General features: G+C 37.3%; 1 protein-coding gene across 7 annotated transcripts in view; it reads left to right on the top strand.

Moving 5' to 3' along the window:
• The window catches only part of SATB1 (SATB homeobox 1), a 92,425-nt gene that overhangs the window by 24,181 nt on the left and 45,705 nt on the right, over positions 1–22,539 (top strand). For all 7 annotated transcript variants that reach the window (XM_032181264.1, XM_032181268.1, XM_032181269.1 and 4 more), the window contains 3 exons: positions 2,058–2,234; positions 3,113–3,239; positions 3,968–4,091. In XM_032181264.1, coding sequence (XP_032037155.1) covers positions 2,058–2,234; positions 3,113–3,239; positions 3,968–4,091 — 428 coding nt within the window. The remainder of the gene's footprint in view (positions 1–2,057; positions 2,235–3,112; positions 3,240–3,967; positions 4,092–22,539) is intronic.

Here is a 22,539-nt window from a genome sequence, read left to right as displayed (position 1 = left end):
TTTGTTTAAAGTACTACATTTTTCAGAATGTTGTAACTCCTGAGACCGCATACCTCTCAAAAACTGTGCTGACATGCAATGCAGTACCTGTGCATTGCTAGTTTTGTGTCTGATCATAACCTGATTTGTAGGAACTGATAAGGAGAAAGACAAATCTGTCTTGGCTGTTTTTGAGTGTATATGCACTGTTTGCTAAAATGAAGCTTTGTTTACATTTCATCTTCAGGTATTAGCAGTGAAACCACTTAAGAATTTTGAGCTCTTTCTTTCAGTCAGATGGTAGCAGGTGAAACATCAATTGTAAGAGTGTGAAAGGAAGGGGGGGAGAAACAGCCAAAACCTTTCTGCAGATGAAGTGTGTGTGTGTGTGTGTGTGTTGGAAAGCTCTCCACAGCTTAATTAAAACCAATGAAGAAATCACCAGTTTGCACGTACTGCTCTTGCTTTGGTCTTCTCTCCCTTCCTGACCAGTCTCACTGAGATATAAAAAAACAAGACACAAACACACACACACATACACACACACACAAAGGAAAAAAAAAAAAAAAAAAAGAAAAAGCTCCTTCCTGCACTACATAAATATTGGCAAGCTTTTAGTCTTGTCTTTCATGCTGAGCCTATTGGGCAAACTGGAGTGAGTTTGTGAGCTTTTCCAAGCGAGCCTGAAGGGGTTTGTTTGCCAGAGATTGACTCTCTGGTGAACAGATGTAGTTTAAATATACAAGCTTAAAAGGTATCTTTTTTACTGTGATTTCTTGCTAGATGTTATGGTACAAGTCAGCGGACGTGATCTTAAAACATTTCTGTTGTCAACAGTAAATCTTCCTTTTCAGCTGCAAGATGCCTTGTGCACCGGAGCAGGTTAGGAGGCTCTGTCAGTCTAGAGGGCAGTGGTTATAGAGGCATTAACATTGTAGGACTAATTGGAGTTCCTGGGTGCCCTGTTAAAATAACCCTTGTCATCATTTATGCTAAAGATGATACCCCTCTGGCAGGCTGCCATAAGGCGGTTCAGTACATCTGCTTTTAACCCTTTGGCTTTCTGTCGCCGGGAGATCCTAACCTGGGACAGGGCCGGGGCAGAAGGCTGAGGGGTGAGGTGCCTCTGGCAGGCTGGGAGGGGTTCTCTCAGCGTCTGGAAACCCGGCTGCCGGCCGGGATGATTTCCCCAAAAAAGCCTGGGCTGTTCGTTAATTTTCCTGTCTGCTGTCAAAAAGGAATTAAAAGAATAAAATAAAATCCAAAAGGAACGGAAAGAGGTGGTTTGCTCAATATTCTGCGCGGCAGAGGGAAGGGTCTGTTGTGAAATGCTACAAAACTAGAAATTAGTAATTAGTTTCAGGCATACCGAAATAGCAGTGAACATCAGGAATGTTGAATGTAAGTGCATGAGGCAACAAAAAGAAAGCCCTGGCTGCAGGTACACTACTCAAAACTGAATTGAAATCACAGTTTGTTCCTTAAAGATGTGAGTGAAAGCAGTGCTCAAGTGCACTCAATGAATGAGGCATGAATTAGTGTTAACTTTTGCCTTGATTCCTTGTGTGCCCTTTTCAGAGCAAATGTATAACATGCGAGGTGATTTGTTGTTGATGCTGAAGGTAATGAAATATTTTTGGCAGAACCGAGAAAGTTTTAGTGTTAACGAACAAAATTATGTGGCTGGTACTAAAATGGCATACACTGAAGACATCTGCAGTGTGTATTTAGGTTCTCGTGCTGCCTGCTACTCACAACAAATCAGGCAGGACAGAGAGAATCAACTTCTCTTCAGTCAACCTTGTGATTTCTATAGCAGGTAATTCTTTCATCTGTACCCCATCAAGGAAGGTAAATTTGCATTTCTGCTTTTCATAGAGAGGGGTGTTTTGCAGAACTTTCTCTTTTTCGGGGAGAGCGAAGGGAAAGGACTCAGGGAATATGTTTATCAAATATTTGTGATGATTCCTGATGCCTCGTCTGCCTGTTCATACAGGTTTTATTTACATAATGCTTTGTAGACCCACCTACTCTACTATAACTCCAGTTTAATACGTAAAATTTATTTTTTTTAACAGGAAGTATGCTTCCAGTTTTCTGTGTAGTGGAACATTATGAAAATGCCATTGAGTATGATTCTAAGGAGGAGCATGCAGAATTTGTGCTGGTGAGGAAGGACATGCTTTTCAACCAACTGATTGAAATGGCATTGCTATCACTCGGATATTCTCACAGCTCTGCTGCCCAAGCAAAAGGTAAATAATGCTGGGAAATTGTACAATGAATTGTGCTTGTTTGGGGGGTCCTGGGGGAGGGGCAGGATTTCTTTCAGGAATGAGATGCGGATTTCACTTCTTAAACTTCTTTCAAATTCTGTCTCTGTTGCTTTTTTTTTCCTTAGTGTATTTTTGTTAGCGCATGTTTTGTTCATGTGGAATGTTGAGGTAGACACTTTTTTCTTTATTTTATTTTATTTTTTTTTTAAGAAAAAAAGACTTCAACTGAATCATTAGTATGCTTATTGACCTTAATAATCTGCTCCACTGAGGATCCACAAGGAAGTGTAAAGCATATTTGAGCAGATGGACTGTTGAGAGTCAACTTGCATTTATGACTGAATATCCAGCTCTGTTTCTTTTATTTTGTTCCCGATGCTTTTAGAGACTGCAAAGTATTTTTTTTTAACTCAGTCCTTGCATTACAAAATCCTTTATAATTTGTTAAGAAGGGTAACTACTATATTACATCCTATTGAATTAATCATAACTTTAGGAAAATATGCTTCTATGTGTATTAAAAAATCTCTATTATAATGCGTTTGTATAATTTCACAATACATATAAAGAATGCCCTTGGTGATGTGTGAGTAGGTGTTGCTTTTTTGTTTGTTTGTTTGTCTGTTTTTTCCTTTTTTTTTTTTTGGGGGGGGGGGGGTAGGGGGACTGTCGTTTTATCATGTCAGATTTAAGAAGCTAGAAACAAAAGTGCCAATCTTGTTAAAATTGGTCATTTTTTTTTTGCCCCTAGGAATTAGCAGGTACATTACTTTTTTGGTTTTGTCCTCCTTGCCCTCCCTCCTCTTCCAAAAAAAAAATAATAATAATATATAGATATATATGTACATATCCCACAGGGCTTATCCAGGTTGGGAAGTGGAATCCAGTTCCACTCTCCTATGTGACAGATGCCCCTGATGCTACAGTAGCAGACATGCTGCAAGACGTGTATCATGTGGTCACACTGAAAATCCAGTTACACAGGTAAGTTGCATACCAGTTCTGGGAAGTGAACTGTTATTTGTCAGCTCTCATGGTTAATATTGCTTGTATTTAATTCCCGCTGTGCTGTGTGCTCAAAGTACAAAGGCTTATCTAAATTCCTTTTTAGTTACCCTAATTCTTCTTTAACTTACAGCATACTATTGCAGAAAACTTTTATAGCTCTGATACATAGATTTTCTTTGGATATCTCATTAAAACTATATTGCATTTTAGTCAATTAAATGATGCATTACAAGAAGGCATTTTACATAAAGTTTACTTAAGAGAAAAATATTTTTGCATATCATGAACAGTACCATCTGTGTGCATTTTGTAAAAGAATGACTTGCTCACACTTATTGTTGCTGTCTAGGTTCTTACATTTCACGGTAACAAAAAAGAAAAAAAATGGTTAATATATTAATGCTTTTCATGATCAGTCGTGAGAAAGCATTACACCTTAAATTGTTTTACCAAGCGCATCAGAGCAGGAAGGTAGAAGTAACATGAAAAAATAGTCGCCACATGCAGCTGATGTATAATTCATGCATCAATACAGCAGATGTGTTGTATAAAGTAATTAACTAATCGGAACAATCAGGAGACCGAGAGCAATCTCCAGATGCATCTGCTTGATGCGCAAAATGAAATCTGTCTGTCTTAAAGGAATGTTCTGCAGCAGGATGCAATCTTGTAATAATCCCTTTTCTAATCTGTGTTTCAAATAGTTGCCCTAAACTAGAAGACTTGCCTCCTGAACAATGGTCTCACACAACAGTAAGAAATGCTCTGAAGGACTTACTGAAGGATATGAACCAGAGTTCATTGGCCAAGGAATGTCCCCTTTCACAGGTACTTAGCATAAAATGTAATAAATAATAAAGCACTACAGGCAACACTGATGTGAGATTTGAGATTTCTACAGACTGCAGCAAGTAGTATCCGTGGAGTGAATCTGCCAAAAATGCAAATTCATTTGACCACTTCATGATCTTTATAAATATGCCTGATTCATTTTGAACGTAGTCTTACAACGTTTCCCATGGGGAGTTGTGAAAGGTTGTTTACACCACACTAAAATTGTCTCACAGCAAACTGGATTTTAACTGGTTTTTGTCTTCAGTCTTTGAACTGCTTTGATGTAACTACTTTTTTCAAGCACATGTGTTCAAGATGTTAAAAGGCTCTCTACTTACTGCTGTCAAAAGTACTATTGAATCTGAATGCTTGTTAGATAACCTGCAGTAGTTTTAAATGCTAATTCATAAAATGAGACAGTCCTTGGCATGCTATATGAGAGGGGAATAAAGAATAAAGCTCTTTGGATGATGTGTTGTTGTTGCAAACAACCAAAGGAAAATCAGCCATTTATTAGTTCTAATCAAAATATACCTAAACAAAAATGAAGTCTCAATTTATGCATTGCTAAATATTGAATTGATGCCTTCCTGAAGCCTTAGTCGTATTGTTCTTTTTTTGTCATTCCTTTTTCGAATTACTGGGAGGGAGCAACTTATTTTTCTATGCAGTATGGAGTCCGCCGGTGTTCTGGTGGGAACTTCATATATATTGTTACGTTTTAGATTTTAAATTGTATTTTGCTGTGGCACAGTGGAGACAGAAATTCAGTGTACAAATAAATGATGCTAATTGTGATAGGGAGAAGAAAAAGGAAGTTAAGGAAGTTGAGATATTTTTATAGGAATTTTATTTCTCTTGCTCAGAATATTGGAGTTTTTGTCTCTGAAAGACATCATTTAATCTATAGAGAACTACTTGCTTGCTCTCTCTCTCTCTCTCTGTCTTTCCAGTGGATATATTAGCAGTCTGTTTTCCCATCACTTTTTTTCCCCTATGGTTAGATTGTTTTCAGTGATGTGGCTTCAATATAGGAAGTTTTGAAGTGGAAATAATCAAAATTATCTTCACTGGTTGCAAACCATTCTAGTAATACGTCTGCAAAGTTATCTTGTGCATACCTACTATAAAGGCATGTGAGCTTTTGCACTGCTGGCTTGTGGAGGCTGCGGATAATTTGGGACTATTCTCCATTTCAGTCCAACAGTGCTAGTTTTTACTTGATAGTGATGGAAAGCCAGTAAATTGTATAAAGATGGAACATTTCATTTATAATTGGGATTAGTGTTTCACATAGCAACTTGTGTATATACGTAGATGATGAAGTGGCAAAGCAGGAAAACAGTTTTTGAAAGAAATACTTCATTGTATTCATTCTCCATAGTACTGGAGAAATTTCAGCAATTACTGTTTTTAAAAGATTTTTTAAAAGATTTTTTTAAAAACAGTACTGAATTTTTACATCATAATTTTAATGGACAAAAATCTTGCCTAATGTCAGTCCTCAAAAACAGCTCCTGAGATTACCAAAACCCCAGATTACAGAACTCTGATTTGAGGCTGTTTGTTTGCTGTTTTTGCTGTTTTTCACTTTTTTTTTTTTTTTTTTTAATATAAAAGAATATATTTAAAACCATGAGATATTTTTTTTTTCTGTTGTTTAAAGCATGCTAAGTACTTTTGTCATCTGTTTATCTTCACTGGTGCTGCAGTGGTCGGGTTGCTTGGGAATTTAAATAGCTTCTGCTTTTCTTTTTGTAGTCAGTTTCTTTAAAGACCATATCACGTTAAGATTAAAATGTGTTTATTTAATCTTAACTTTTGGAAGAAGAAGTGGTTGGTCAAGATCCCATCGGTTGGTCTAAATCTTCCAGCTTTCCTCCATGAGCAAGAGGAAAGACATGTTGGTCTGATGGTGCCTTTTCAAGTGACTCAATTGATATGAATGTTTCCCATATTTGCAGAAATAATAACTAATTGTATATTGCTCCTGTGCAAAGGAGACTGATTTAAAGTGTCTGTGTTTTGTTAAATATATTCAAGTTCGTGAATTGCCCACAATACTGTGCTGCCGTAACAGAGGTGAGAAGTAAGAGCAAAGCAGAAGGTAGAGGGCAATTTTTCCTTAGAGCGTTTGTCAGAATGCCAGCATTAGACCCTTGTGAGAGAGGAGCAGTGGTCTCTCCTCTTATGTACTTCCATGGGCATAGGTAATGCCATATGAAGCGCTTCATCGCAAATGCGACTAATGCAGTGACACCGTACCATAACTTATTAACACTGTTATGGATATAATTTATTAACCACAGAAAAATGACTCAAAGTGGAAACAAGATTAGTTATCGTTTTCTGTCACTGTCATTAGCAGTATTCTGTTTTGTGTAGGTATGGAGGATTTGTTAGAGAATATGTAAGCTGCTGTGCTCAATGCGCGGCATCTCCAAAGCCTAATTTAAGCATGGAAGACTCAGAGTCATCATCTTCACTTAGAATTTACTTTTTTTTTTTTTTTCTTATTTATCTTGCATTTTGTGTACTAGGAAATTGCTCTTATTTGTGTAGAACACTGATATTCTGTGAACTGCAAAAATACCAAGCGCGCTATTTCTCTTGTGCAAGCATATTTAATGACTTGAAAATATATCAGCAAAGAAACTTTGAGATACAGTTTGCATTAGAGTCTAGAAAACTCAACAGCATCTTCTACTTTAGGGAGTTTTCTTTTTTTTTTTTTTTCTTTTTTTTCCTCCTTTTTTTGGCCATTTTCTTTCTCGTTTAAACTAAAACTTTAGGGAGTAAGGATATGAACTCTACACGCGTTCCTCAGTAAAATACGACTACAACTCTTACTCCTGTTAGGAGAGTTGAATACATGGGCTCTTTTGAAGTTACTGCAGCTGTCTCTCTCTGAGACTGCTGTGGCTACCTTCCGACAACCAGGTTTACCACTTATTAGAGGAACCCATGTCACAGGGACATGAATTGGAGTCCTTGGGACAGATTGGAGCAAAAACACAGCTCTCAATTGCCGTAGAGTTGAGAGTATAGGTATCAAGATTTATTCTCAATTTCTTTATTAATAAGGCAAGGTAAAATGGTGCTACAAATTTTGCATGGAAAAGCCAAACCTTTTCTGATTTATGCTCTGAAGTGTATTTTCATGCTTTTCCTTGGGTTTGCAGATTTTATTGCTAGAGACTAGCAGCATATGCAGGTGCTGGGTGAAAGACTTCTTGTGTTTGATACGCACGGCTCACTTCATTTCTGCTTCCTCTCCAGATCTCTTTTGATGGGGAAGGCAACTTAGAATTTAATCTAGGGCTCAATTCTGGGCCATCTTGTGCATTCCATTAAATTGGTACATCTAGCAAGTGGCTTAGATCTCATTTCTCTCCTGGTTTGGTTCTTCAGTCTCCAAAGGGTTGTAAAGAAATTGTTCTACCATCAATTCTTATTTCTAAACCCTTATGCTGAAGCTCTGCTCTACCTCAGTCTACTGGGAGCTGCTCCAAAGTGATCAGTCAAGCAGGCCTGTTGCATTTATTTATTTAATGTTAATCATACCATCTCTCTGCTCACCATTAGTTCTAACATTTCATACTTCATTTTCACAGTTTTGCTGTGTTTTGAGTTTTAGTGCTCAAGTTTCTTATTACTTCTACAGTGAAAATAACTGAAATACCTATGATCATATCTATGCTGTTATTAATAAGGAGGGTTTTTTTGTTTCATTTTCTCTTTTGAATTAGAAAGGCTGGAAGTTCATTTGATTCTGGAACAATCGCACTGTTGGTGTGCTTTTGAACTTTTAGATGTACCCCTTGAGTTCCTGTTATCTTTTCTATGAGAGGGAGATAATAGGTCACCTACCAGACTAAGAGATTGTAGAGATTAATTAGTTTCTGGGCACAGCTTTGAAAATATGGCAATGATCAAATGACATTGACTTTCTAACTAGTATTATCTCCCTTGAATTTCTTCTACAAAAAGATTTTCTGAATCATTGCTGTTTGTATTCACAAACAGGTTTGGGTTTTTCACTTTAGTGTTTTTATTTGTTCGTGTATTGAACTGCTGTAACAGCGCTTGTGAAAGCAAGGAATACTTTCCCGTTACCCACAGTATCCTGAAACATGAAGGTGGTCTTTTTATTTATTTATTTATGGTCTTTTTCTTTATTTATTTATTTTCCTTCCTTTTTGCTCATCCTTTGAAACTGAGGTTGTCCTAGCCTAACTCTCAGGACAACCAATAGCCAGTGCATTATAGATGAGAAATTCCAGGCCTGATGTATAGTAGAATGTGGGAAAGGAATTTGCAGGTGTCTCTGCGCTGTTTCACACGTCCCTGGATTAGAGATAATGAAGAAACAAGCGGTAGAAGTAAAAACATGAGCAAGGTCAAGATAAAGAAAACTGGCTACAGTGTTAAAGATGAGCTTTGGGGCAGTGGCCAATTGCTGGCTGGCTCGAGGTGCGTGTCTGAGGGTCTCTAACAAATTGTATGACAGATTTGGGCACGTGGACGGTGTGTGGGGCTATGGGGAAATGTAGTAGTGAAAAAGGGCAAAGAAGGCCTTCTGTTCAAGAGCCATCAGGAGTCTGTGTTGTATGTCCCTTTAGTAGAATCTCATGGTTGCATCTTTTCAATGTATTTTGTAGAAGACATGAAGTATTTCCATGGAATATATCCAAAGTCTGTGGTACTTATGGACACAGCAGTTAATATGCATTCTATTACTATTTACATTTATTTTGAAGGTCTTTGTTTGCTGTCCCTGTCCCTCTCTCTCCCCTTCCCAGAATATCTTTTACATAATTCTGCAGTTGATGACTGGGGACAGATACACACTTGCAGTCCGTAAAATGTGTGCACCCACCAAACAAGTGCTGGTATGATACTGAAGTCTGAATGGCTCTGCACTTGTGATAAATATAGATGTCTTGACTGCATTTTGATCAAACTCCTGGTGCTGTAGTGAATGATTTTCTGCATATGACATGGGCACAATATATATCACATACTTTGTTCTTTGTTCAAATTTCCTACCCTTAATTTGCATGCTGTTTTATGCAGTTTTTATATGATCTGGCAGAGATGCCAGGAAGAAAGCTTGCTTGGAACATAAGTGTTTCTCAGTTTACCTGATCTGAGTGTACCTGGCCATCATAGCAAACAAGCAGCATAATAGCAATATAGAAATCCTCTCACATTTCCTGGCTGCTGTTCTGACAACCTGCATTCCCACCCCCATCACAACCAAAAAAAAAAGTTGCAATTGCTAAAATTAAAATTTCCAGACCTATAAATAACCAAGGAATGAGCTATTAAGAGTTGCCAAAATCCATGCTTTTATGAGCATTTCTGAATTCTTTCTTCGCAAAACCGAAAGGTTGTTTTCTGCCCTCCCCTTTTAATTTTACTTGCCTAGACCTGAGACCAAGTTGTTGGGTTTCTTTTGCTGCTTGTGCTTCCCTTCTCTTTCCTCTCTTCCTCCCCTCTCCCCCTCCCACTCTCCCTTTCTCCCCCTAATTAATAAACTCAGTAAGGAATGCAGCTCCGTTTTCTACTTTAGATGTTACTGTGCTTTAGGTTTTGAAGATGTCATTAATTATTTCAGGGAAGTAAGTCCTTGAGGGCCCTGGGCCCTGTCTTGGCAGGCAGGTCCCTTCCAACCCACCCTAGTTGCTCAAGAGTATTCCCTCTGATGTCTCTTCAAGCTGACAAGGTATCAGGATTCTTAAAACATTTACAATTGCCTATTAAAATTTGTGCCCGTGATTTTTAGTCACCCAAGTAAGGCGGGCATTTGGAGTGAAGTACTGAGGCTATTGCTGAAGGGATGGGAAAGATGAAATAATAACATTGGGACAGAGGGACTCCGATCCCAGAGCTGGCCTTGCATGGGGCTGCTGGAGCCTCTGTTTCAGCTCCTCTGCAAGACCCAGTTGCAAGACTCGGTGTGGTGCTGGAAGCCCCTGAGCACTCAAGGTGAACCTTAGAGGTACACTGTATTTAAGGTGATCTCAGGATACTCAACTCTTGTGTGTAACCTTAAAATTATTTTATCTTCTATCTGATACCCTTCATGTGCTGCTGGTTGACCTCACTAGTGTTGTATTTCTTTTGAGGACAGTGAGTTCAAAATTCAAATCGCTTAATCTTTTGATCATTGATTTATGTTCTTTAGATGCATATAAACACTCTCAATGTTAGAGTTATATCAATCTCAAACTGGTTTCTCTGGGCAGTAGCTACTATAGGAGAAAAGATGTAGATTATTTTTTTTTCCTGCCTCTTCATTAGGTAAAATTATGAGGATGTCCCTTTCCACACCAATTATGGGGCCTGGACTTACTATGTAGGGAAGGAGGCAGGAAGGAAAGGGAGCATACCTTGTTTCTCAAATAAGTGCAGTTTATGGCTTCAGAAGACTCTGTAACGTGTCAACAAATCCATAAGTATCTGTCTGTGCTGTCATGAGGTTGCATGCTTCTGAAAAAGAGAAGTCCAATAGTGGGATGGTGCTAGTGTTGATTTCTTCTTTTTTTGTTGTTTTTTTTTTTTTTTTTTTTTTCTTTATTTATTTTCCCCCCTCCATCCTCTTAATTCAGCTGTATGGAGGAATAAGTAGTTGTTTTCTGCGAAGTTTTCATGTGAACAAAGTACAAAATTCATGTTTTTTTAGGGGAATAACATTTTTGTGACTGTCCTCCCCACTTCGTGTGTTAACCACTTGGTATTGTGTCTCAGCAATTTTGAGAACTGTGTCATGTGAGGGATTATCTGCATCATATGACCTTTCAGTTTTGGGGAAGTGACAGAATAAAAAAGGAACAAAACGCATTTTCTTCTGATGCATTTTTCTTCTAAAATGTGTATATGTTGTAGAACTGAACCCTACTCAGCTTCTGTTTTCACTGCCTCAGTGGTCCTGAGAATGGTATATAGAATAACTTGCATTTTAAATACTTGTTATAATGTTCTTCTTTTTTATTTTTCCATATATATAAAAACATGTTTGTTGTTGTTTTTTCCCTTTTTACAGCTAGCTGGTAAAGAGTCAGCCAAGTAATGCAGTGCTACAAAATTTTGTATTCATTCATTCATACTTCTTCATGCAGTTATGGCTGAGTGTGAACCCTGTTTTTTTCTGTAACTTTATTAGAGGGTTAACAAGCCACTCCTCCACTGTTCTTTAAAGCAAGATTGCAAATAAGTCTTTTTCTTCTTCTTATTGGCAAATTGTTGGCTGCAGAGTACTGCACAAGTATAAACAACATGAGAGATCCTTTAACATAACATGAGAGAGCCTTTAGTCGCTTTGCTCCCTAGCTTTGGAGCTCATTGCCAATTGAAGTAAGGAAAGCTCTGGCTGTTGGGACTTTTAAATCTAGACTTAAAAGTTATTTGTTCTGTTTAGCATTTTTAAAATGATTCTATTAGGAATTGTATGTGCTTCAGTTTTAATTTTAACTCATAATGATTGTAAAGCACCCTGGGATGCTTGTATGAAGGGCGCTACAGAAATCCAAGATTGTATTGTACTGTGTTGTAATGTATTGTATTATTACATGGTGCTGGAGTTGGACCACGGACAATTCATATAGAAATCATTTGAATACTTAGCTAAAGATAAGGAGAGTATGCATGGGGGGGGGGGGGGGGGGTACTGTCTCTTCTTGCTTCTTTTCCCCCTTTTCTCTGTCAGTTATTTTATTAAACTAAATTAACATGGCAGCTATTCCCTAAGAAATGCCAGTATAATTTACTGCTGCAAAGGGGCTCAAAATGTAAACCAGATGATAAACTAAAAATAAAAAAGTCCACATTAAGATTTAATTGCACTTCCCTTTCTATATTACGTTCTTATGTAAAATACATTACAAAACAGTACTTTCTTTATCACTTCCTTCACTTTTAACTGAATTTCATTAACAATAAAGAAATATATTGTCTCTGTTTCGGTAATGTCACTTGACAGTTAATCCCTTAACTTGATGTACATGTCTTTAAGATTTTTTTTATTATTTATTTTTTTTAAAAAGAACATGATAGCGCTGACTGGAGCCAAGTATTGCACAACCATGTGATTTGCAAGTTTCCCAGCTCGCAGCTTTGCCAGTGCAGGTCAATTCACACCTGCCACACTTATGCCATTCTGGTCCTCATGTTGCTTTTCCTCAGTGATTGTCAGAGGTAGGGAGAGTCGTGCATGCGGCTCGTTCCTTCCTCCCCCCCTCTCCGCTCCAAATGTGTGGTAAACCTTGTGCATTGGAAGTGTCTGCTCAGGAATTAAATGGAGTTTAATTTCTGTCCATTAGGAAACTGCTATCCACATCGCCAATTAAGCCTTCTATTTAAAGGGCAAGTAGATACGTACGTCTATGTCTTAATCACTGCTGCGATGGGTTTGCGGAGACCTTCCCTGACTGGTTCAGTTATTACTAGCAGTGGTGGGAGGCATGGATATCAGTGTGGTTATAAAACCTACCCGAAAGCTGAGCAAATTCTGTAGGTGCTGTAGCAGTGCTGTCAGCAGATTTAAAGCCGAGGTACATCTGCATCAGGGTAAATGGTGATGTAGGCATAAAGATTTGTCTGGAGGAAATTACTTGAATTTGTAATAATCTTTTACCAGACAAGAATGAAAGGCCCCACTCACTGAGAGGTGGTGCCAAGAGATGAGCACCTCTTACCTTGTCAGACCAGACTCATGCAGTTCTCGGCTCTAATCACAACATAGAAGAGCTATGTTTCTCAAAAAGACCCTGAGCAAAACCTCAAAGCTTGCTCCCTTCCCTCCTCCCCCCTTTTCTTCTTCTTTTTTTTTTTTTTTTTTTTTTTTTAATTAATAATTGCGTTCTTTATTTATTTCCGAGAGACACAGTAGGAAAACCTAAGGCAAGGGTGAGTTTTGTCTCCCTTACCTTGGACATGTCTTTAAGAACAACACAAACAGTATCAGATTCCTCTGGTGCCTTGCAGCAGCTATCAGAGGACAGGTTTTTCAGGACATCAACAGCCTCAGACCTGCCTCATTACAAGACATGGAATAAACGAGTCAAAAAGAAAAAGTTCTGTTCCCCAGGGGTGGGAGCACATGAAAGACTTGACTCTCTTCATATATGCACGTCTCTTACATCTCTCTCTTTTTTTTTTCTTTTTTTTTTTTTTTTGAAGAACTAAGATTTCCTACACTGAGAGTTGCAGTTGTTTCATAAGCTTGTGAAGAACAATTACCTAAATTACCTGTGTGCTGGGTGAGGGGGAAACTGTCCTAAAGCATAAACTATTCCTGGCTTTGCCACCTTTTCAAAGGATTTGTTAAGTTTTAGCAAAATGTCATAGAGAAGGATGGATTTTGTGATGATAAAAAAACAGAGATATATGTGAAGGACATCAGTGTCTATATCCTTTCTAGAGATGAAGAAGAGAGTTCATCTCTTTGAAATTTACCTAGCATCTGTATTTAAGTCAGTATATCTAAATTCTCCCAGAATTGTGGGATTTTGTATGTATTACAATACAATCTCCCTAAAATATGCTTGCCCGCTAGTATATCCCCAAGCCTTTAAAGCTGTGTGCACTGTTCTACACATTTTGTAAGGAATAGCTTTGTGTGCAAAACCTTATCTAGCTACATTTTAATCTGAGTGGTAACTAAGATAATTTTTGAACGGGTAGAACCTCAAAGTGCACATGCCTATTCCACATAGAAACTAGCTAGAACATTTGTCTTCCAAGATCGTTGAGTTTTGCATCTTTTTACGAACTCTTCAGAACATCTAGACTTTTCACAAACTCTTAACAATGAAAGGCAGCAATGCAGAAGAAACTAGTATCTTGTCTAACACAGCTGCTTAAAATGTCACTTGCATATAATTTTATTTAGCAGAAGTAAAGAATCCTTAGCAAATTTCATTCTATAACTCCTTTTTCTCCTGATAATTCTTTACATATTTTCCACGGACAAAGAAGCTTGTTCATGTGCTTTTTTTTGCAGGGTAAATATCCTCATAGAATTGGGGTCTATACGATTAAGAATAATCAGAAGTACAGGTGGCTCATAAAGAGGTATGAGGCCTGAAACAATAAATCTGACACTTAACCATTTAAACAAAGGATAGGCAGGGAATGTTACATTTGTCACTAGAGGGGTATTTAAGCAAGCAATCAGAGACATAAGAGATGCACTGACTAGGAGCTGAAATCAATGAAGTTCAAACTAAAAGCTAGTCTTTTTTTTTTTTTTTTTTTTTTTTATAAAGTACTTAGCTAGTGAAACAGATTACCATGGGATAAGTTGAAAGATCCAGTACAAGAAGTCTTCAGATCAATATTGGATGTTTGCTCTAGCTCAGCCACAGGTAACTTGGCTGAACTCAGAAATTGCTAGATGAACTTCTAGGGTCTGTTTTTATGTAGAGTCCAAATAGATGCTAAAAATTGTCCCTTTTGGCTTTAAAAATCTACAAAATCTTGTGTAGGAAAAGGAAAAGGGATCAAAGAAAGGGCTTATCCTAAACACCAAAAGAAATTCAGCAAGACAACTGTTAGTGCTACTGAGTCTGATGACTTCTTGTCTGGACATTGTGCCTTAGGGCTCAACTTCATGCCAGACATCTGATGCTTTGCCTAGCAGAACAGTGGAATCCGAGAAGAGACTTGCTGAAAATTATGTCCTATTTCCCAGCAAGGAAATCTTCTTTAACATGGTGGGTAATGCTAAACAATTTTGAGCAGCCTTTTACAAAAAACATTGTAGGAAACAACCATTGCAGCTGGTTGAAGGTAGAGAAATTACCCACATCTGTATCAAGAGGATGTGTATGTTTCATTTTTATGGATTTTTTTTGTGTGCCCATTTGATGCATTAATAGATCTAAAATGTTATCTGTCATAAAAAGCATTTGCATTAGGATAGCATTTTGAAACATTTGTATTAGGATTGTCATTTCCAGGTAGGAAACAAGTCAGAAGCTTTCTGACCTTGCTGGAACAGAATTGTTGGAAGTAAAAGCAATCCACTTAAGAGGGAGACTGAAGATCTCACTCCAGTTTTCTACTAGATCAGTCTGTGTGATCTCCAAAACCCCACCTACCCCAACCTTCATTCTTGTGCAAGAAATGCTGGTTGGCCTTGACCACAGTGCACTCTGCCACTGCCTAGTATAAGAGCAGCAGCCTGGAGAGGGAGATGGTTGGGGCGGAGGACCCTGTCTTCACGTTACAGGAATGGGGAGGAGGGATGGAGCTTCCCTGGAGAAGCTCAGCTCTGGTCCCAAGGTTGGAGCACAGCTTCTGGGTTTAGTTCATCTGTCAGAAACTCTGCCAGTGTATTCCAAGATGGCTTTGTGATAGGCACCAAAGTGGGAGCAACAGGGAAAGTCCCTTGAAAATGTGCATTTCTGATTTAAGCTAAAACAGTAGTATAAAGAAACCTAGTTACTTCATAACAGCTTTTTTCAGTCAGATTTCTGACTAAACTGAATAAGTGCTTGCCTTACCTGTGCAGCTCTCTGGTTTCAGAGCTTTTCCAGCAAAGGCATTGCAGAATCAAAATCTTAAGTTGTAATAAAACACCCCCAAAACTAAAGGACCATTTTCATTCAGTGAAGTAAACTGCAAATTAACTTACTAAATTTTGATTATTTAGCATTTTATATTTTATCCAGATTGAGTTTGGGAAAGGCTTAGCCAGAAATATTTTTGCTACTAAGTACCTATGATTTACAAACAGACAGCAATAAAGATCAGGATGATTATAAAGATTCATGTAGTGCATCTGACAGTGAAGACAAAAATGTCCTATGTCTCCTATCTTTCAAAGGTTGGTGTTGTGATGACTTTTTTTTTTTTTTTTTTTCAAGTCTAGGCCACTATACCGTACAGATTGTAAAGCATTTATAAAGTACTTCAGATCTGAATTAACATTTCTCACCTATTTTTCTTGCTCTTTAAACTTTTAACCTTTGTAGTATCCTGGAAATCAGCTTTTTGTTTGAGCTTTATTTATATCCGTCAGTGGGATATACTCAGAAAGTACTGGGAGGATGCTGTTTGATCGTGCAGCAACTGGGAATTTACATTACCAAACTGTGAAGTGCAAGGATCAGTTTCTTCAGATGATTAATCCTCATTTCTGATTTTCAGGTCTTCTTGTGTAGGGTTATATATGACTTATTGAGGTTCCTTTTGTTTTATAATCTTCCCTTGTTATGTTCAATGTAGCTCAATGATTGCATTAATACGTACATTTAGAATTCTTAGAGATGACATAAGGTAGAAAAGGAAGAGAAGATAATTTAGGCTATGCAAGGACAGGAGAAAGGACAAAATAAGTGCTTGTGTATTGGAAGAAATACTTCTGTCGTCATTTGAAATCAGCCTTTAGGCAGTTTTAACTTATATGACCAGCATTTACCGTGCAGATCCTTAGTTCTTCTGACCCTGGCAGAAGTATGGAGGTCAGATAGCCAACCAAGTGCAGTGCCAAAGGCACAAACAAAAGTTTTTTTTCTTCTCTGTCCATCTGTGTTTTGTTTTTTTTTTTCCTTATTCTACATGTTTATAGGGCATGCATCAACAAAATCCATTGTGTTGCTTGTTATAGTTCAAGGTAAAAATAAAATAAAAAAATTATTTCTTCATATGCAATTTCATGATTCCTTGTCAAAAAAAAAAAAAAAAAAAAAAAAAAAGCTAGTGGCTGGGTATATCAGAGCTATAGGTCTGGTTTTACTTGAAGTGGCAAGTGATAGTTCTCAGCTATACCGGAGCACTAGGAGCAATGTTTTGCCCTGGTTGGGTTTTTGCTGTATATGGGCTAACATAGGCTCAGACAAGCTAAAATCTTTGATTTGGGGTAATCTTGTCTTATCCATTTGGGGGTTTGAATGTTCATTCCTATCTGGAAAATGTTAACATAGAGTCTTCTGAGAAAGAAACACTCCTAAGGGTTCAGCTTGCATTAATACTGATGTTTTCCATTTCTATGCAAACAAAAGCCAGTGATAGCGGCTAGGATGGGGGAAACAAAGTTCCTCTGTCCTTTAAGAAAAGATCTCTCCTCCCACCCATATCTTGAAGTTTTGTCCAGCTCTGCAACTTTATCACTATTCAAATTAGATCTAGGAACAAAGGCTCATAGCATTTCTCTTTTTCTTCCTTTTTTTTTTTTTTTTAAAAGGAGTGTTAGGGTTGCAGAATCGGGATGTGCTGCCCTGCTGGTGTAAAGTGGAGGATTTATGGAAGAGAAAATAGAATAGAGCCTTAAAAGTTTGGCTTTAAAAAATGGAGCCACTAGTTTGACAGATTGTTCAGTAAATGTTCATTTTATTGAGAATTATAAAAAAGGTGCTTAACGCCTCTCTGCCATTAATATAATACATTAAAAGGTTACTGTCAAGATTAGTGTTTCAGCTCTGAAAATTGACTGTAAGGTTTATGGGCAGCACTGTTCATATTCTGCTTGGAAGACAAGGTACCTTCTACTTATCACTTGACAAAACCATTATGATGTTACAAGGCTTTATGCTGAAAAACTTGATAAATAGTAAAACATAAATAAAATCTCATTTGAAAAGCAGGAGAACAGCTCCTGCCTGTCTTATAGCCAGATTTAGCAGATGCGGGTTTGAATGCAAAACAGTTGTGAAAATAGCCAGTGTCAAACTCGTGCAAAATTAAACTTGTGGGGTGTTCTGTTTTCAGTGGCTGTTATTGTTGAAGTGCTCCATTTCAAAAGCATGCATTCCTTCCTACAGGAAAAAAAAAAAAAAATCAGATTCCTTAGTTGAAATTAATTAGCATTCAGAAACCAGATAGCATGTTTTTGGGTATTCATGAGATCTCTGTTTGAAAAAATGTTTTTAACTTGTAGAAATGTGTTGCAACACACAGATGGGAAGAAAAAGAAAAAAAAATCTCTTTAGCAAGCACTGTGTGTAAAAGGAATATTACATTTTGCACGCTCCTGATTACCCTGTGTAAACAGTTTTTGACATCTGTCTTTATAGTTTTCGAGGAGAGGAAGACTTTGTTAAAAGAACCATTTTTATACAGCAGTCACCATTTCAGTCTTGCTTTACCTGTATTATGAAAGCAGATGGTCTGCATGTCTTTTGAATATTTATAACTATCAAAAACAATCTCTTGCTATTCACCCTTAGGCTTATGAGATGTCAGGACTGTTCTGGTTGAAAAAAAATCATCTTGGGTGTTTACAGAAAGAGGATTACATTAAGCTGAAATGACTATACATTTTCCAGTTTAATATTTGTCCATCAGCTGTTTAATCGTATTTAGATAATTGTGTAAATAAGTTGTTGCAGCCCTTGCCCCTTCCACTGAGCAGGCTTGAAGCTTTAAACACCGATGAATGAGTTGCAGAAACGCTTGGATTTTTTTTTTCCCTCCTCATAGTTAAACATCCTGGAAGGCCTAAATAAGTTTGGGTTACAATGCTGCTTTTGAGGGGAATGCTTCATTTGCACAGGAATCCCCAATATCTAATTCAGCCGTGGTGTTTTAGGAAGCTGCTGTGCCTGTTCCTCTCTGCTAAGTCAGTTACCACATATTTGTTTTGTGTAAATACTGCAGCCCAACTACCCCTTCATGAGGCATGAAAACAACCTCATTCTGCCCATATAAAAATAATTTTAAGGTTATTTAGGGGGAAGTTTTGGGACTGTGGGGGTTAAAAGCTTTTTTGACTGGAAGCTGAGCAATCACTGATAACAGATTTTGCTGTGGTTGGTTGATTTGGCAGAAAAGCATGAACAGTTTTGGTTTAGATGATTGAATTAACCTGATTAACATTGTTTTTGTTGTTTTGCAAAAAGGACAACAGTATACTTTTAGCAATGATTGAACAATGCTTCACCTGGTCTGAGAGCAGTACTAGAGGAAATGACTCACAAATGCTTCCCTGGTAGCACCTGTGCTGGTGGCTGAAGCAACTGGCCAGCATGAAAGGCATGGGCCCTTGCCTTGGCTTGCAGGACACACCTTGCATTAGTTTCTGACACAACATGAAAAGTGTCTGATGCTGCTGTTTTATCAGTTTTTACTTGATGGGCGTATGAAAGCAATTCTGGCTGAGATTTAAGGTCTTTCCCCAGAGAGTTCCCCAACTTATTTGAGAAATTACGGTGCCTAGTTTTCAATTCTCTGATATTTAATATCCCCGAGAGAATGGGATTTGGTTCAAGCTACATGGAATGAACCTCAGCTGAACTTCACAGTGAATTCTACCCCTACCTCCACACAGTTGTTGGATGCCTAATTATAATTAACGTATTTGGCTAAAAAAAGAGCACTTGGGCTGCAGCAGATGGTATCATTCCAGAATAGTGGGATTTCTGTGAAGGTGGCACCATTTCAGACTAGATCTTCTGATTCTCGGAGCAGGACTGTAAGCGCCGTGTCTGGGGGGAGCGATGGAGGGAGGCGAGAGAGGGAAATTTGTGATCTTGAAGTCTTGCAACTTGCTTTCAAGGGTAAACTTCTAGGAGATGTGTTAAGACTGTGGATCTGTGACCAGTTTTTGCATTCTATCAATTTTCTTGGCGACGTGTGAAAAAGAAATGAAATTATGAGTGATGAATGTGATGCATTTGAATACGCCTGATATTTGTGTGATGCATTTATATTCGTCATCCTTGTACATGGAAAGTATCTTCCTCTGTGGCTCACAGATAAGCAATACCTATGTACAGTAGTACCAGAGTATGCTTCAAATACAATCATTCCCACTTTGATTACTGATAAGCCTAAAGCCAGACATTGGGAGCTCCTCACATGTAGTGACCAGGGAAATAAGAAAAACTTGTTAAACAATGTACCTCTAGTCTAGAGCGTAAATCTCTGAAGACCATTAACTTGGAGGGTTTTATATTCAGTTTTAGTCCCTAAACATAGTGGGCATCTGTATAGATAGACTATCACTAAAACGTATAAGAATTACACAGCAACAAGAATTCTATAGGAATTTCTATAGCAAAGTGCATCTCTCTGCACTGATGTGACTGAAGATTTGATGACAAGATAATATATAAGGAATAGAAACAATGAAATGCAATGTTGTCAAGTTATTTTCTGAGTTAACAAGGTAGTAATATTTTATCTGGCTTGTAAAATTTTGCCTTCAGTGAATTAGTAAATAAATCATTGATTCTTCCTGATGAGGATTTTTAGTGTATGTAATATCGCTTGAAAGTTTGCATGAGTGTTCTCAAAGAAAAAGCAGGATAATTTTCATTTTAAAATGTGTAGGTAATGTCTATGATATTTTTTATCTACTTTGAAGATTTAGAATAAAATCCCACTATTCAGCCATCAGAGTATCAGATTCACATTGTGTCAAAGAAGCTGAAATTCCTAGCACTGTTATTTAAACCGACTAGTCCCCTATTTGGTTGTAAAACAAATTAACTGCATTATATTTGTTTCTGAAGAAGCAGGGGATATCACAAACTGCCATGTCATTGGCATATCTTCGTAAAATGACATGGAGGGGTGGAATAGGAAATCTTAGACAATCATATTCATCGGTAATAGGTAATTTATTAAAATTATTATCCATCTACATGTTTTCATGCTTAATAAAGTTACTTGAGCAGGAGAAGACATCTGAGATAGACAAAATAAAATAAAGGAAAAACATCATGAAGTCTAAACGCCATCCACAAAATACATGCAGATATGGGAAAGTGGCCTATTAAAGTTGCAGTTCCCCATTTTGTACATACAGATCTGCAAGTTTTGCATATACTATACATTCATATAATTGTCAGTTCAGGTCTACAGAAGCTTTTTTTAATCACACAATTTATATCATGTGCCCATGTTTTAAGTGGTTTAATCTGTAAAAGAGCTTAAACAATAATTTTATAAGTTGTAGACGTTAATGATACTACTATTATGTTAGAAATTGAAATTGGGTTCAGCTGAGCTTGGTTCAGGTCATTCAGGCTAAAGTTGCAGTAGTCTATTAAGATTTCAATCTCCTTTTATATCACTTGCAAAATGCTTATAGTTAATTTCAGAAGTGCCAGATTAATATCAAGGAATGGTGAGAATTTTGGTGATTCAGAGAAATACTAAAATAGCTACCTGATGGGTAAAGGGTATCTACATTTGGCGTAAGTAGTACCGCCTCACTCCAGCAGTTTTGAGACTCTACAAATAGCATGTTACTGAGTAATGTTAGAAAACAAATGGTTATAATGAACTTCACTAAGATCAATAATCAAGGTCCTTTGAATCAGAAGCTGAACTAGCCTTATAAGAGAAGACTTAGAGTAATATTTATTGTATTTTTACTCCAAACGGTTTCTTCTAGTGGTTATTGCAATTTTTTTAACAAAGAGTTCATGCTGTACATTGATTTTATGACAGCACAAATATAGCTAAATGTTACATGCTGAATAGCAAAGAAACAAAATAATCAAAGCTTTGTCTTTTTGAATGTCATTGTTTTCTCAATATGTTGGATGATTCCTCTAGATAAGCTAAAAGAATCTACTTTCCTCATAGAAATCTAAAGGGTGGCAAAGTTCAGTCTATTGGAATAACATTTGCTAATTTTGTTATTAGTGTATCATAAACCAAATATAATTTTCATGTTGGAACAACACCTCATTTTGAAAGGCTTGGTTTTAATTGATTTTTTTAAAAAGAATGTACTAGAACTGAAAGTTTTAGGCATTGTAAATTCTACTGTTTTAAAATTGGTTAAAACTGAGCAGAAGGTAAATTTCTCACTGTAGCTATTTGATATCTCGAGAACCTTTGAGGAAAAAAAAAATCTCTATCATCCTTTAGTCTATTTTATAGCTAATATTCACTTACAGAATTAGACATGACAATGAGAGTTTCATACGCCTCTTTCTGTGAATCACTTAAAATGCCCTCTTTAGGAAAAGCAAGTCTGGGTTTGATTTAGGTAGTTACGTGTGTATTTTATCCTTCCAGAAATCATTTTGTTTTACCCTACCAATAACACATACAGATAAACTTTGGTCCTGTGATTTTCCAGCTTCTGCGCTGTATGTAAGTGGTGCAAAGGGAATGGACATGGATTCCTTGGGCATCATTACATACCTGGACTCAGTGTAGCAATTGTATTCCTGTAAACTTGTGTTGGTATGTGAAGGGTCAATCAAATTTAAAAGCAGAAATAGCACAAACAAAAGGCACTTTCATGATTAGCATTTTCCATCCAGAGCCCATCCCATGGCCTGATGTTTCTTGGTCGATAACTTTGTTCTTCCCGTAGTACATCTGCTTTTTTTGCTCTCATTTATAATAAACCTTGGTTTGGTTTTATGCTCAATTAATGAGTTTTTTAAAAGGCTTTGGACAACAGGATCAAAATGCAATATGGTTCTCAAACTCTAAAAATATAATGGTTTCAACAATTGAAATAATTTGTGCT

The sequence above is a fragment of the Aythya fuligula genome, chromosome 2 (genome assembly GCF_009819795.1).
Source record: "Aythya fuligula isolate bAytFul2 chromosome 2, bAytFul2.pri, whole genome shotgun sequence".
Lineage (NCBI taxonomy): Eukaryota > Metazoa > Chordata > Aves > Anseriformes > Anatidae > Aythya > Aythya fuligula.
Note: the sequence above shows the minus strand (reverse complement) of the source record. Positions and strands in the feature narration are given on the sequence as shown.